This window comes from Leucopleurus acutus (assembly GCF_964270905.1).
Source record: "Leucopleurus acutus genome assembly, chromosome: 1".
Classification (NCBI taxonomy): domain Eukaryota; kingdom Metazoa; phylum Chordata; class Mammalia; order Artiodactyla; family Delphinidae; genus Leucopleurus; species Leucopleurus acutus.
In genome coordinates, this window is record NC_139142.1 from 133,417,425 (window position 1) to 133,432,120 (window position 14,696).

At 38.8% G+C, this 14,696-nt stretch overlaps 2 protein-coding genes across 4 annotated transcripts in view; one reads left to right on the top strand and one right to left on the bottom strand.

Moving 5' to 3' along the window:
- The window catches only part of ZNF609 (zinc finger protein 609), a 235,948-nt gene that overhangs the window by 79,885 nt on the left and 141,367 nt on the right, over positions 1-14,696 (top strand). The window lies entirely within an intron of this gene.
- On the bottom strand, positions 11,371-12,088 carry LOC309960469 (U6 snRNA-associated Sm-like protein LSm1; the record flags this gene model as incomplete). The annotated part of the gene is made up of 2 exons (XM_082837284.1): positions 11,371-11,850; positions 11,882-12,088. The coding sequence occupies 2 exons, from the start codon at positions 12,086-12,088 to the stop codon at positions 11,680-11,682; spliced, it is 378 nt and encodes a 125-aa protein (XP_082693410.1). The 3' UTR covers positions 11,371-11,679.

A 14,696-nucleotide genomic window follows, 5' to 3' on the forward strand; every position in this document is an offset into this window, starting at 1 on the left:
CCTCCCCCCAGCGCTGTTGCAACCAACTGCTAATCTGATTTCTAGCACTATAGATTAGTTTTGCCTGTAAGGAACCATACAGTACCCATGCTTGTGAGTTCTGCTTCTTTCTCTCAGTATAGTCTTTGAAAATTGTCCTTGTGGTTGGCATGTATTAGCAGTTTCTTTCTTTTTATTGTTGAATACTATTTCATTGTATGGATATACCACAATTTGTTTTCTCACTAATTGAAGAAATTTGAGTTATTTCTAGTGTTGGGCTTTTATTATTATATAAAGCTGTGAATTGCTTTCTGTGGTTTTCATTTTTCTTGGATAAATACCTAAGAGTGGAATTAACTGGGTCATATGATAAGTGTATATTTATTTATTTATTTATTTTAATATATTTATTTATTTTTGGTTGTGTTCGGTCCTTGTTGCTGCTTGCGGGCTTTCTCTACTTGCGGTGAGCAGGGGCTACTCTTCATTGTGGTGTGCGGGCTTCTCATTGCAGTGGCTTTTCTTGTTGCAGAGCACAAGCTCTAGGCATGCGGGCTTCAGTAGTTGTGGCACACGGGCTCAGTAGTTGTGGCTCACAAGCTCTAGAGTGCAGGCTCAGTAGTTGTGGCGCACGGGCTTAGTTGCTCCGCGGCATGTGGGATCTTCCCAGACCAGGGCTCGAACCCGTGTCCCCTGCATTGGCAGGTGGATTCTTAACCACTGTGCCACCAGGGAAGCCCCTGATAAGTGTATATTTAACTTTATAAGAAACTGGCAAATGATTTTCCTGAGTGGTTGCACCATTTTATATTGTGGCCAACAATGTATGAGAGTACTAGTTGCTGCAACTCTTTGCCAAAACTTGATATCTCTCTTTTTCATTATAGCGTTCTAGTGGGTATGAAGTAGTATTTCATTGTGATTTTAATTTTTGTTGCTGTTCTAATTGGTGTGTGTATATATATATATATATATATATATATATATATATTTACCTTATTTACCTTATATTTACCTTACATTTAAACCTTATTCAACTTTAGTCAGCAAGGATAGGATACACATAATCTGGAATTTTGGCTTGTTTAGTTTTCTGGATATTTGAAAGCCTTATCTTTATAGGCCTTTGCATGCATGTTAGGATGACACAATTGAAGTGTGAACCATGAATATGAATGGATAAATACAGTTGCAGTAATAATTATATATAGAATTGGCATGGCAGACGGTAAAGAAGGCTCTTTTGCCCTTTGGGCTTTTGAAAATTTAGAAAGAAGGCCCTGTATTCTAAAGAACAATAAAATTTAGCTCTGGCCCAAAAGAAGCTCTTCCTAAAACCAGGTTACGTTGAAAGGTATTGGCATTACCTCTGGCCATGTGTAAAGCTGTTTACCAATTCATTCATTGGACAAATATTTAGTGAGTGAGTGCCCACCTAGTACCAGGAACTATTCCGGTACTTGGGATACACTAGAGAACAAAACAGTAAAAAAAAAAATCCCTGTTTTGACTACATACTTGTTGGAGAAATACACAATAAAATATTAAGCATTAAAATCTGTCTGTTGGTCTGTTTAGAGTAGACAGGGCTCTGGAGAAAAATGAGGTAGAGAAAGGGGATTGGGGGGATATGGGAAGTATGTTGTTTTTAAGACCCTTATAGACTACTTCGTTAAAACTGAAAAGTAGTCAGATTCACCCCAAAAACCAAGTAGCAGGAAAACAGGTTAATTTATAATTAATTATTCAGTCCATGATGATCCTTTGATGAGGATTATCTCAAGTTTACATACATATTCCCCAATGGTTTTCTTCTCCAACCTACTTGTCTTATTTTCCAGGAGGAGTTTTCAGAAGAAATGGTTCCAAGCAAACTACACTAATCCCTCACCACAAAACATCCATTTTCACAGAAAAAGATAAGAATTTTTTCAGTGTCTACAAACACAAAATAGGAAACAAAGGTCATAGCCTTACACAGTTGCAGAATTGTTCATTTTACCATCTTGCTTAGAAATGGTCAATATTATGTTTGAGGTCACTGAAGAAAAGGAAATAGAAAAGGTGCCACTTTGGAGTAATTCTACTTGTGGACATTGTAAAACATCAGATGCCATAGAAACAAAACTATACCAGACGGCTATTAAACCTTGCTTTTCATTATAGATTGATGAATAAATAGACATTAGTAAGCATGCCCAGTTAGTACTACTGGTTAGAGTCCCTAAAGAGAAATTCCTAGAACATTGTTCTCTGCATATCTACTGAAACAAACTACTTGAAATGAAATATTCAAAATTATAAATGAAACCTTTGAAAAAATAAGGTATTATGGGTATATTTCCTCAGTTTGTGTAAATGGTAGTCTGCTTTATATCAAGAGTTCACCTGAAAACCCTGAATACAAGCACACAGATTGTTTTATCCAATTTTGCATAGGGGAAGCTCAATTTTGCCTGTAGACCTGACTTCCATATTAAATTATGTTTTCAAAATGGTGAATCTAAAAACAATAACAAACATTTAAAAATAGTACTCACTGTGTGCTAGGACTGTTGCGAGAAGTTCACATATATTTACTAATTTAATCACCACAACAGGTTAATGATGTAAGTACTATTAATGTCATCCCCTCTATAGCTGAGGAAATGAGGCACAGAGCTGTTAGGTAATTTGCCCACGGTCACGTAGCTAGGAAGTGGCAGAGGGAAGATTCAAAGCCAGATAATCTGGTCCCAGAGTCTATACTCTTAACAAATTTTTTTAATTAAAAAAAAACATTGTGGTAAAACATACCTAACATAAAATTTAGCCATTTTTTAATGTACACATCAGTCGTGTTAAGTGCACTTTGTTGTGCACCCAGTCTCCAGAACTCTTTTCACCTTGCAAAACTGAAACTATATCCAGTAAATAACTCCAAATTCTTCTCTTCTGCTGCCCATGGCAACTACCATTCTACTTTCTCTTCTGAATTTGACTACCTCATATAAGTGAAATCACACTTTTTGTTTTTTTGTAACTGACTTAGTTTATGTAGCATAATGTCCTCAAGGTGCATCTATGTTATAGCATGTGTCAGAATTTACTTCCTTTTTAAAGCTGAATAATATTTCATTGTATGTATATACCACATTTTGTTTATACATTCATCTTTTGATGGACAGTTGGGTTGCTTTCACCTTTCGGCTGTTGTGAATAGTGCTGCTATGATCGTATTTGTGCAGATCTTAGCTTGAGTCCCTGCTTTAACTTCTTTTGGGTATATACCCAGAAGTGAAATTACTGGCTCATATTGTAATTCTGTGTTTAGTTTTTTGAGGAATTGCTGTATTGTTTTCCATGTTGGCTATAGCATTTTTTATATTCATACTAACAGTGCACAAGGGTTCCAATTTCTCCACATCCTCACCAACATTCGTTATTGTTTCTTGTTTTGTTTTGTTTGATAATAGCTATCCTAATGCGTAAAATGGTATCTCATGGTGGTTTTGATTTGTGTTCCCCAAATGACTCGTGATGTTGAGCATCTTTTCATGTGCTTATTGTCTATTCATATATCTTCTTTGGAGAAGTTATCTATTCAAATCTTTTGCCCATTTTTGAATTGGGTTGGGATTTTTGTTGTTGAGTTGTAGGAGTTCTTTATATATTTTAGATATTAATCCATTATTAGATCTGTGGTCTACAAATATTTTCTCCCATTCACCTCTTGATACATAAAAGTTTTTTTATTTTTTTAAAATTAATTATTAATTTATTTATTGGATGTTGGGTCTTTTTTTTTTTTTTTTTGGCGGTACGCGGGCCTCTCACTGTTGTGGCCTCTCCCATTGTGGAGCACAGGCTCCGGATACGCAGGCTCAGCGGCCATGACTCACGGGCCCAGCCGCTCCACGGCATGTGGGATCTTCCCGGATCGGGGCACGAACCCGTGTCCCCTGCATCGGCAGGCGGACTCTCAACCACTGCGCCACCAGGGAAGCCCATGTTGGGTCTTCATTACTGTTCATGGACTTTCTCTCGTTGCAGCAAACGGGGGCTACTCTTCGTCGCAGTGTACATGCTTCCCTTGTTGCGGAGCACAGGCCCCAGGCACACGGGCTTCAGTAGTGTGGCACACGGGTTCAGTAGTTGTGGCTTGCGGGGTCTAGAGCACAGGCTCAGTAGTTGTGGCACACGGGCTTAGTTGCTCCGTGGCATGTGGGATCTTCCTGGACCAGGGATGGAACACGTGTCCCCCGCACTGGCGGGCGGATTCTTAACCACTGAGGCACCAGGGAAGTCCCGATACATGAAAGTTTTTTAAATTTTGATGAAGTCCAATTTATTTTATCTTTTGTTGCCGGTGCTTTTGGTGTCCTAGCCAAGAAATCATTGCCAAATCCAGTATCCCCTATGTTTTCATCAAAGAGCTTTATAGTTTTAGCTCTTATGTTTAGGTCTTTGATCATTTTGAGTTAATTTTTATATATGGTATAAAGTAAAAATCCAACCTTTATTCTATGGCTTAATTTCTGGCCCATTGTTTTTCCCTCCAGGGGTACTTACCCCTCAATTTAAAGAGTTGGCATAAAAGATTTAGGAAAAGTGGGTGGTAAAAAAATGGCAGTAGCAAGTATAGATTACTCACCTAGAAATTTTAGTAGTTAGAAGGGGGAGGAAAAGAAAAGGATTGCTGTTTGTTAAGGAGAGAGTATTTTTTTAAAAAAACATACTCATTGATAAAAGGAGAGTTCAAGACAGTATTAAGAAAAAAGGTAAACATCTTGGATAATAATAATATATAATGTGTAATTATATATAATAATAATATATAATGTTTATAGATGTTTATAGATGCATAAATATATAATATGTGCTTAAAATGTATGCTTGGCAGTGATAACCCCTGAATTCATGATAGTGGTTTTACTTGGGGTGTGGGAGGGGAACAGGATGAGGGAAGCGTACCTCTGTGTTTTAATTTTTTTTTAAAGGGGATATCTGAAATAATATGACCTAATATTAAGATTCAACAAAACTCATTGATGGGTACAAGTGTGTTTATGTTCTTTATTCTTATCTGTTTGAAATATTTTATATTAAAAATAATCCAAAACAAACAACATAAAAGAATAAAGCCTAGAAAGTTTAGTCATATCAGGGGGAGGATTAGGTCTTCCTTTAAACATAGGAGGGGGCAGAGAAAATAGAAAGGAACTTTGAACTGAAAAGAATAGAAATTTAAAGAAGTCCAGGTCATATAAATCTTAGTCTCATTTTAGTGGCAAAGTCATTTGCTGAGGATAAGGTGGCATTACTAGGATAGTTTGGGGAGTTCCAGGTTGGGTGGTTGACAGATTCAGGATAAGGAGTCATGTAGAAAGAAATAAATTGATTTCTGAGTAGCATTAAAGGACTACCAAAGGATGGTTATCAGGAATTTGTTGTTGGGCGAGATACCACAGTTATGTGGATTTACTAGCATTGCACTGTAGCCCAGGAGAAAAATAAAAGAATGAAAACAAAATAAAAGCAAAAAATTGAATGATAGGGATTGGGTTAAGGTTATTAGGAATAATTGGGTTGCAAGAGAAGTCCTTTCTAACAAAAGTCAGTGGGAGAGTTATTGTAAGGCTTCAGGAGACAATGATAAGGGCAACGAAAGGCAAGAGTACAGCTAGATACCTCTTGAGTACATTTATCTCTGCATCTCTTCTTTCCTCTTTCTTGACTGGCCTACTCTGCACATGGCCCCACATGACTGACATAGAACTTACTTTGCCTGAGTCCCCACCCTTCTCATGAATTGCAGATTTGACTGATTAGTGGATTGTGAAATCGTGTTGGTTGCAATCATCATTTTTTAAAAAAGAAATTCAGTACAGTTAGTAAGGTTAAATTGTATGTGTGTTTGAATGCATACTTATTGCAACATAAAATTAATTCATTCCACTTAGTGAGTAGCTACTCTGTACACACAGGGATACATTAGTAAATAACCCCAACTCCTTGCCCTGTGCTCCTTCCTACCCAAGAACCTTTTAGAATAGAAGGCAGAGTTCAGTCGCCCCATGGGGAGGGAAGGGGGTCAGTGCAAGGAATAGGGATTGGAAGGATTTCAGGATACCTGCCTGAGCTATATGCTATATTCATCTTGCACTGAGTAGGAAACAGAGGTTGTCTGCCACTGGGGTAGTCTCCATCCCTAAGGTTCAGGTGCACAGGGCCTGCCTAAGACTGAAACTGGAGGAAGAGAATCCTGTTCCCACTACTAGCCTTATACCAAGTAACAAGTACTAGCAGTCTACCACTGGGACAGGGGCAAGGACATGGAGAGACACCTGCTCTATGGCACAGGTGTACAAGTTCTGCTGAAAACTGATGGAGCAAAAATTCTGAGAAAAATTCTCTAGCACTCTACTCCTACTACTAAAACACAAAGTAAATTGTCAGTTCACCACTGGAAGAATTTGAAGCCTATGATGCACTGAAGCTAATTAAGCAACAATAAAACCCAAACCCAGTTCACCTAATCACTAGATTGATTCAAACCACCACCCTAATGGCCTGGAAGAAACAGGTGTGCTTATTTCAAAGTAAAATATTGTTTTCATCTACTGTTCTTTTAGGCACAGTATCTAGTTCAATAAAAAATTAAGAGATACATAAAAAGGCAAGACAAGCAGTGCAAACATAACCAGACCTAGAGGTTGTCCAGATGTTGAAACATGACATAGTACTTTTAAGTAACTGGTAAAGATTCTAGAGGAAAAATTTCTGCCTTTATGGCATTTATAATCTGGGGAACAGAGACAGACAATAAGCAAAATAAATCTGTGGTGTGTTAGATGATGATGAGTGCTGTGGAGAAATATAAAGCAAAGGAGAAAGTGTGGGGGATTTGTGAGGGAGAAGGGCAGAGAAGATGACATTTGATAAATGACCTAAAGGAGGTAAGGAAGCAAGCTTAAGAGGACATCTGGAGGGAAAATGTGCTAGGGGGATTTAAAAACAGCAAGTGCAAAGGTACTGAGGTGAGAGGGTACCTGCATATTCAGGGAACAACAAAGGAGTCATTGTGACTTAGAGCTAAGAGAGTTGAGGAGGTAAGTAGTAGGAGGTAAAGTCAAGGAAGTAATGGTTGGGATGGAGTACATTATAAGTATTTAGGTTTCTGATCTGAGATTGGAAGCCATTTTTATTGAATTAAAAAAACATCTAAAGATATTTTAATAGCTTTGTTACAGTACAATTGACATAATATATTGTACATATTTAATGTGTACAGTGATGTTCTTTGATATACAAATATATATACACACACACACCTGTGAAAGTCACCACCGTCAAGATAATGAACGTTATCATCACCCAGAAAAACTTCCCTGTGCCCTTTTGTAATCTCTTCCTCCCACCCCTTTCTGCTCTTCATCTCAGTCTCCAGGTAACCATGGATCTTTTATTACTATACATTAGTTTGCATTTCTAGTATTTTATGTAAATGGAATGTATTCTTTTTTTTTGTCTAGCTTCTTTCAGCATTAATAATTTGAGATTGCATGTATATATAGTTTATTCCTTTTTATTCCAGAATAATATAGCATTGTATGAAATGTATACTACGATTTGTTTATCTAGCTTGTTACTGGACATTTGAAATATTTCCAGTTTTTGGCTATTACCAGTTAAGCGACCCTGAACAAGTACAAGCCTTTGTATGGATAGATGCTTCTATTTCTCTTAAGTTGTTAGGATTGGAATGGCTGGGTTACTTGGTAGTATATGTTTAACTTTCTAGGTAATTACCAAATTGGTTTGTGAGGTGGTTATACCATATTACATTCCTACCAGCAATTTATGAGAGTTCCAGTTGCTCCATAACTTTGCTAACACATTGTATGGTCTGGGGTTTTTTTGTTTTGTTTTTTGGTTATTTATTTATTTATTTTTCAGACAGTGGTTTCTCTTTTTTTTTTAAAGACATTCTAATGACATGTAATTGTATTTCTTTGTGGTTTTGATTTGTATTTCCCTTTTGACTAGTGATGGTCTCTTTTCATGAATTTATTTACTGTCTATATAGCTTCTCCAGTGAAATGTCTCTTAAAAACCTATTGCTTATTTTTTTTAAAATTTTATTTATTTATATATTTATTATTTACTTAGTTATTTATTTACTTTTGGCTGTGTTGGGTCTTCATTGCTGTGTGCGGGCTTTCTTTTTTTTTTTTTGGCAGGCATTCTTTAGTTGCGGCGAGCGGGGGCTACTCTTCGTGGGGGTGCGCAGGGTTCTCACTGCAGTGACTTCTCTTGTTGTGGAGCACGGGCTCTAAGCACGCAGGCTTCAGTAGTTGTGGCACCTGGGCTCAATAGCTGTGGCTCGCAGAATCCAGAGCACAGGCTCGGTAGTTGTGGCTCATGGGCTTAGCTGCTCCGCGGCATGTGGGATCTTCCTGGGCCAGGGCTCGAACCTGTGTCCCCTGCATTGGCAGGGAGATGCTTAACCACTGTACCACCAGGGAAGACCTCTATTGCTTATTTTTAAATTAGGTTGTTTTCTTATTGAGTTTTGAGAGTTCTTGATATATTCTGGATATATTCTCTATTAGATATGTGGTTTGGAAATATTGTCTCCCAGTCTGGTTTATCTGTTCACTCTCTGATCAGTGATAAGAGAACAGAAGTTCCTAATTTTGGTGAAGTTCAATTCATCAATACTTTCTTTAATGGGTCATGCTTTTGGTGTCATATCTAAAATCTTTGCCTAAACCAAGATTACAAAGATATTCTCCTATTTTTTTCTTCCAGAAGTTTTATAGTTCAGGTTTTATATTTAGATTTTTCATCCATTGTGAGTTAACTTTTGTATATGGTGCGAGGTATGGATCACAGTATTTGTTTTTAAGCTGGGACAAAGTGAGAGAGTGCATGGACTTACATATACTACCAAATGTAAAATAGCTAGCTAGTGGGAAGCAACCGCATAGCACAGGGAGATCAGCTCGGTGCCTTGTGACCACCTAGAGGGGTGGGATAGGGAGGGTGGGAGGGAGACGCAGAGGGAGGAGATAAGGGGATATATGTATATGTATAGCTGATTCACTTTGTTATAAAGCAGAAACTAACACACCATTGTAAAACAATTATATTCCAATAAAGATGTTAAAAAAAATTTTTAAGTATTTGTTTTTGTTTGAGAATCCAGTGCTCTAGCACCATTTGTTAAAAAAGACTATTCTTTTTTTCCACTTAACTATATTTCCACCTTTGTCAAAAATCAATTAACCATTTATCATACATGTGCGGTTCTATTACTTGATTCTGTTTGATTCAATTTGTATATCTTAATGCCAACATTACATTGTCTTAATTACTGTTACTTTATAATAAATCTTTAAGTCAGGTGGTATAAATCCTCCAACTTTGTTCTTCTTTTTTAGAGTTGTTTTGGCTGTTCCAGGTCCTTTGATTTTCTTATACATTTTAGAATCAGTTTGTTCATTTCTTTAAAAAAAAAAGTGTTCTGTGGTTTTAATTGGGATTACATTGAATCTATTGATAAATTAGGGGACAACTGACATCTTAACAATACTGTCTTCCGATCCATGAACACAGTATATCTCATTTATTTTAGGTCTTCTGTAATTTCTCTTAGCAGTCTTTTGTTTTCAGTGTATAGATTTTGCACACTTTTTGTCAGTTTTATTCTTATTTCATATTTTTTGTTTTTGTTTTGCGGTACGCGGGCCTCTCACTGTTGTGGCCTCTCCCGTTGCGGAGCACAGGCTCCAGACGTGCAGGCTCAGCGGCCATGGCTTACAGGCGCAGCCGCTCCGCGGCATGTGGGATCTTCCCGGACCGGGGCACAAACCCGTGTCCCCTGCATCGGCAAGCGGACTCTCAACCACTGCGCCACCAGGGAAGCCCCTTATTTCATATTTTGATGCTATTGTAAATTATATTTCTGAAACTCAATTTCTGAGTGTTCATTGATATATAATAGAAATAAAATTTATTTTTGTAAATTGATCTTATTTTCTGTGACCTTGCTGAACTCATATCAGTTCTTAGTAGCTTTTTTGTAGTTCAGTAGAATTTACTAGCTAGACGAACATGTCTTCTTCAAATTAAGAGAGTTTTACTTACTCCTTTCCATTTTGAATACCTTTTATTTCTTTTTCTTGCCTTTATTGCACTAACTATAAGCTCTAATATAATGCTCAATAGAAGTGGTGAGAGCAGGCATCCTTCCATTCCTGACCTTAGGGGGAAGGCATTCTGCTTTTACCACTAAAAACGATGTTATCTGTAGGTTCCTCATAGATGCCCTTGGTCAGATTGAGAAAGTTCCTTCCCTTCAATTCCAAGTTTGCTGAGCATTTTATCAGGAATAGTTGTTAGATTTTGCCAGGTACTCTTTCTGCATTTACTGAGATGATCACATCCTTTTTTTTTTTTTAATATTTAATTTTATTTATTTTTGGCTGTGTTGGGTCATCGTTGCTATGCATGGGCTTTCTCTAGTTGTGGCGAGCAGGGGCTACTCTTCACTGTGGCGCGTGGGCTTCTCTTGTCGCGGAGCATGGGCTCTAGGCGTGCGGGCTTCAGTACTGTGGTGCATGGGGTTAGTTGTTCCGTGGCATGTGGGATCTTCCCAGACCAGGGATCGAACCCATGTCCCCTGCGTTGTCAGGTGACTCTTATCCACTGCGCCACCAGGGAAGTCCTGATGCTTACATACTTTAAAAACACTTTTAGTCTGTTACTGTTTACTCTGTTAGTGGTGAATTACATTGATTGCATCTCAGATGTTCAAACAATATATCCCTGGGATAAAACTCAATCATGATGTGGTAAGCTTTTTATATATTCTTGGGTTTGATTTGCTAATTTTTATTTTTCATTTTAACATCTTTATTGGAGTATAATTGCTTTACAATGGTATGTTAGTTTCAGCTTCACAACAAAATGAATCAGTTATATATATACATATGTTCCCATATCTCTTCCCGCTTGCGTCTCCCTCCCTCCCACCTTCCCTATCCCACCCCTCCAGGCGGTCACAAAGCACTGAGCTGATCTCCCTGTGCTATGCGGCTGCTTCCCACTAGCTATCTACCTTACGTTTGGTGGTGTATATATGTCCATGCCTCTCTCCCGCTTTGTTACAGTTTACCCTTCCCCCTCCCCATATCCTCAAGTCCATTCTCTAGTAAGTCTGTGTCTCTATTCCTGTTTCACTCCTAGGTTCATGACATTTTTTTTTCTTAAATTCCATTTATATGTGTTAGCATACGGTATTTGTCTCTCTCTTTCTGACTTACTTCACACTGTATGACAGACTCTAGGTCTATCCACCTCATTACAAATAGCTCAATTTCGTTTCATTTTTTTTTTTTTTGAGATTCATATTTTATTTACAAGCAAATGAAGAATATTCCCTGTAACCATTAATTTGGGGGGAGAAGAGCAATATAAAGAAGTAGTTGCTGGCTCCACAGTGACGTGTGAAAGGAGTCCATGCCACTGTTTCTTTAAATGATTTTGTTATTAAAAAAACCGAAACAAAATGCACGATTTCTTCATGTTGCATATGTGAAAGAATTCCAAACAAAAATGACTTTTCAAAGCTCTGCAGTCTCTCGTCAAATGTGTCACTTGGTTTGGTGAGAGCCCCTGCTCCCCAAGAGCTACAGTCTCTGAGCAGAAGACTTAATACTCATCAAGAGTATCTGCTCGAGGGATAGACAGGCCTCGATCCTTCAGGGCCTGGACTTTCAGCTTCTCGGCTTCCAGCTTGGTCTGCTGTTCCACCCTCTGTTCTTCTAGGATTTCTTCAATAGACACTTGCTGGAGGGGTGTGTCACTCTCCTTTTCTAAGTCCTACAAAACAAGCAGGTTTGGAAAGCTTCACTATTTCTCCTAGTAGGACCACATTTTCTCCTCTGACCACAAAAATCCCTCGAGGAATATCACCGTATTTTTTGCCCACATGAATACGCTCCACAGTCTGATGTAGCACTAAGTTAGCAAATTGATCAATGCTTCTTAAAAAGCCTATAAGCGTCCTTCCATCTCGAAGCAGGACCAAGTGCTTTTCTGGTCCGGCAGTGGTCTCCATTACCATAACCCTGAAGTCTAAATACCCTCAACGGTAAAAGATTGCAAACGGCCACACAGCATAAATCCTATGTTTAGTGCTAATTAAGTCCAACTGCTGTTGCTCTTTTCGTTTCTTGAAGAATCCTTTCTCTAAGAATTCTCATTCATCCACCAGTAACCACCTGGTACTTCGAAATGCCGCAGGTGGGAGATGATGCACCGGGGAGGCGGCCAACTTTCACACTTGGGCCTCAGCAGCCGCATCCTGTCGATGTCCTCGATGAGGCTGGCGGTGCCGGGCATATAGTTCATTTTGAGTTGAGATAAGGCTGCAATGTATAGTGGCGGTGGGCCAGCGCGTCCAACACGTCCTTCCTCCTATCGCAGTCGCCGCCTCGGCGGGACCGGGACAGGAACCCGGACCCGGACCAACTCCTCGCCCCGGCTTTCAGTAGCCGGGGCCTGCCGGAAACGCCACCATATTACCCCCACCCACTTCCGGCATCACGTGCCCGTCCTCAAGAAGAGGCGGGGCCGTAGCGCGGTCCTGGGATACGCTTTCCGCAACCCTGATAAGAGGGGAAGAGGAATCTCGTTTCATTTTATGGCTGAGTAATATTCCATTGTATATATGTGCCACATCTTCTTTATCCATTCATCCGATGATGGACACTTAGGTTGTTTCCATCTCCGGGCTATTGTAAATAGAGCTGCAATGAACATTTTGGTACATGACTCTTTTTGAATTATGGTTTTCTCAGGGTATGTGCCCAGTAGTGGGATTGCTGGGGCATATAGTTCTATTTGTAGTTTTTTTTTTTTTTAATTAACTAATTAATTTATTTTTGCTGTGTTGGGTCTTCGTTTCTGTGCAAGGGCTTTCTCTAGTTGTGGCAAGCGGCGGCCACTCTTCATCACCGTGCGCCGGCCTCTCACTATCACGGCCTCTCTTGTTGCGGAGCACAGGCTCCAGATGCGCAGGCTCAGTAGCTGTGGCTCACGGGCCTAGTTGCTCCGCGGCATGTGGGATCTTCCCAGATCAGGGCTCGAACCCATGTCCCCTGCATCGGCAGGCGGACTCTCAACCACTGCGCCACCAAGGAAGCCCCTATTTGTAGTTTTTTAAGGAACCTCCATACTGTTCTCCACAGTGGCTGTATCAATTTACATTCCCACCAACAGTGCAAGAGTGTTCCCTTTTCTCCACACCCTCTCCAGCATTTATTGTTTCTAGATTTTTTGATGATGGCCATTCTGACTGGTGTGAGATGATACCTCATTGTAGTTTTGATTTGCATTTCTCTAATGATTAATGATGTTGAGCATTCTTTCATGTGTTTGTTGGCAGTCTGTATATCTTCTTTGGACAAATGTCTATTTAGGTCTTCTGCCCATTGTTAGATTGGGTTGTTTGTTTTTTTGTTATTGAGCTGCATGAGCTGCTTGTAAATTTTGGAAATTAATCCTTTGTCAGTTGCTTCATTTGCAAATATTTTCTCCCATTCTGAGGGTTGCCTTTTGGTCTTGTTTATGGTTTCCTTTGCTGTGCAAAAGCTTTGAAGTTTCATTAGGTCCCATTTGTTTATTTTTGTTTTTATTTCCATTTCTCTAGGAGGTGGGTCAAAAAGGACCTTGCTGTGATTTCTGTCATAGAGTGTCCTGCCTATGTGTTCCTCTAAGAGTTTGATAGTTTATGGCCTTACATTTAGGTCTTTAATCCATTTTTTTTTTTTTAATCCATTTTGAGCTTATTTTTGTGTATGGTGTTAGGGAGTGATCTAATCTCATACTTTTACATGTAGCTGTCCAGTTTTCCCAGTACCACTTATTGAAGAGGCTATCCTTTCTCAACTGTACATTCCTTCCTCCTTTATCAAAGATAAGGTGACCATATGTGCATGGGTTTATCTCTGGGCTTTCTATCCTGTTCCATTGATCTATCTTTCTGTTTTTGTGCCAGTACCGTACTGTCTTGATTACTGTAGCTTTGTAGTATAGTCTGAAGTCAGGGAGCCTGATTCCTCCACCTCCATTTTTTGTTCTCAAGATTGCTTTGGCTATTCGGGGTCTTTTGTGTTACCATACAAATTGTGAAATTTTTTGTTCTAGTTCTGTGAAAACTGCCAGTGGTAGTTTGATAGGGATTGCATTGAATCTGTAGATTGCTTTGGGTAGTAGAGTCATTTTCACAATGTTGATTCTTCCAATCCAAGAACATGGTATGTCTCTCCATCTATTTATATCATCTTTAATTTCTTTCATCAGTGTCTTATAATTTTCTGCATACAGGTCTTTTGTCTCCTTAGGTAGGTTTATTCCTAGATATTTTATTCTTTTTGTTGCAGTGGTAAATGGGAGTGTTTTCTTGATTTCACTTTCAGATTTTTCATCATTAGTGTATAGGAATGCCAGAGATTTCTGTGCATTAATTTTGTGTCCTGTTACTTTACCAAATTGATTGATTAGCTCTAGTAGTTTTCTGGTAGCATCTTTAGGATTCTCTATGTATAGTATCATGTCATCTGCAAACAGTGCCAGCTTTACTTATTCTTTTCCCATTTGGATTCCTTTTATTTCCTTTTCTGCTCTGATTGCTGTGGCTAAAACTTCTAAAACTATGTTGAATA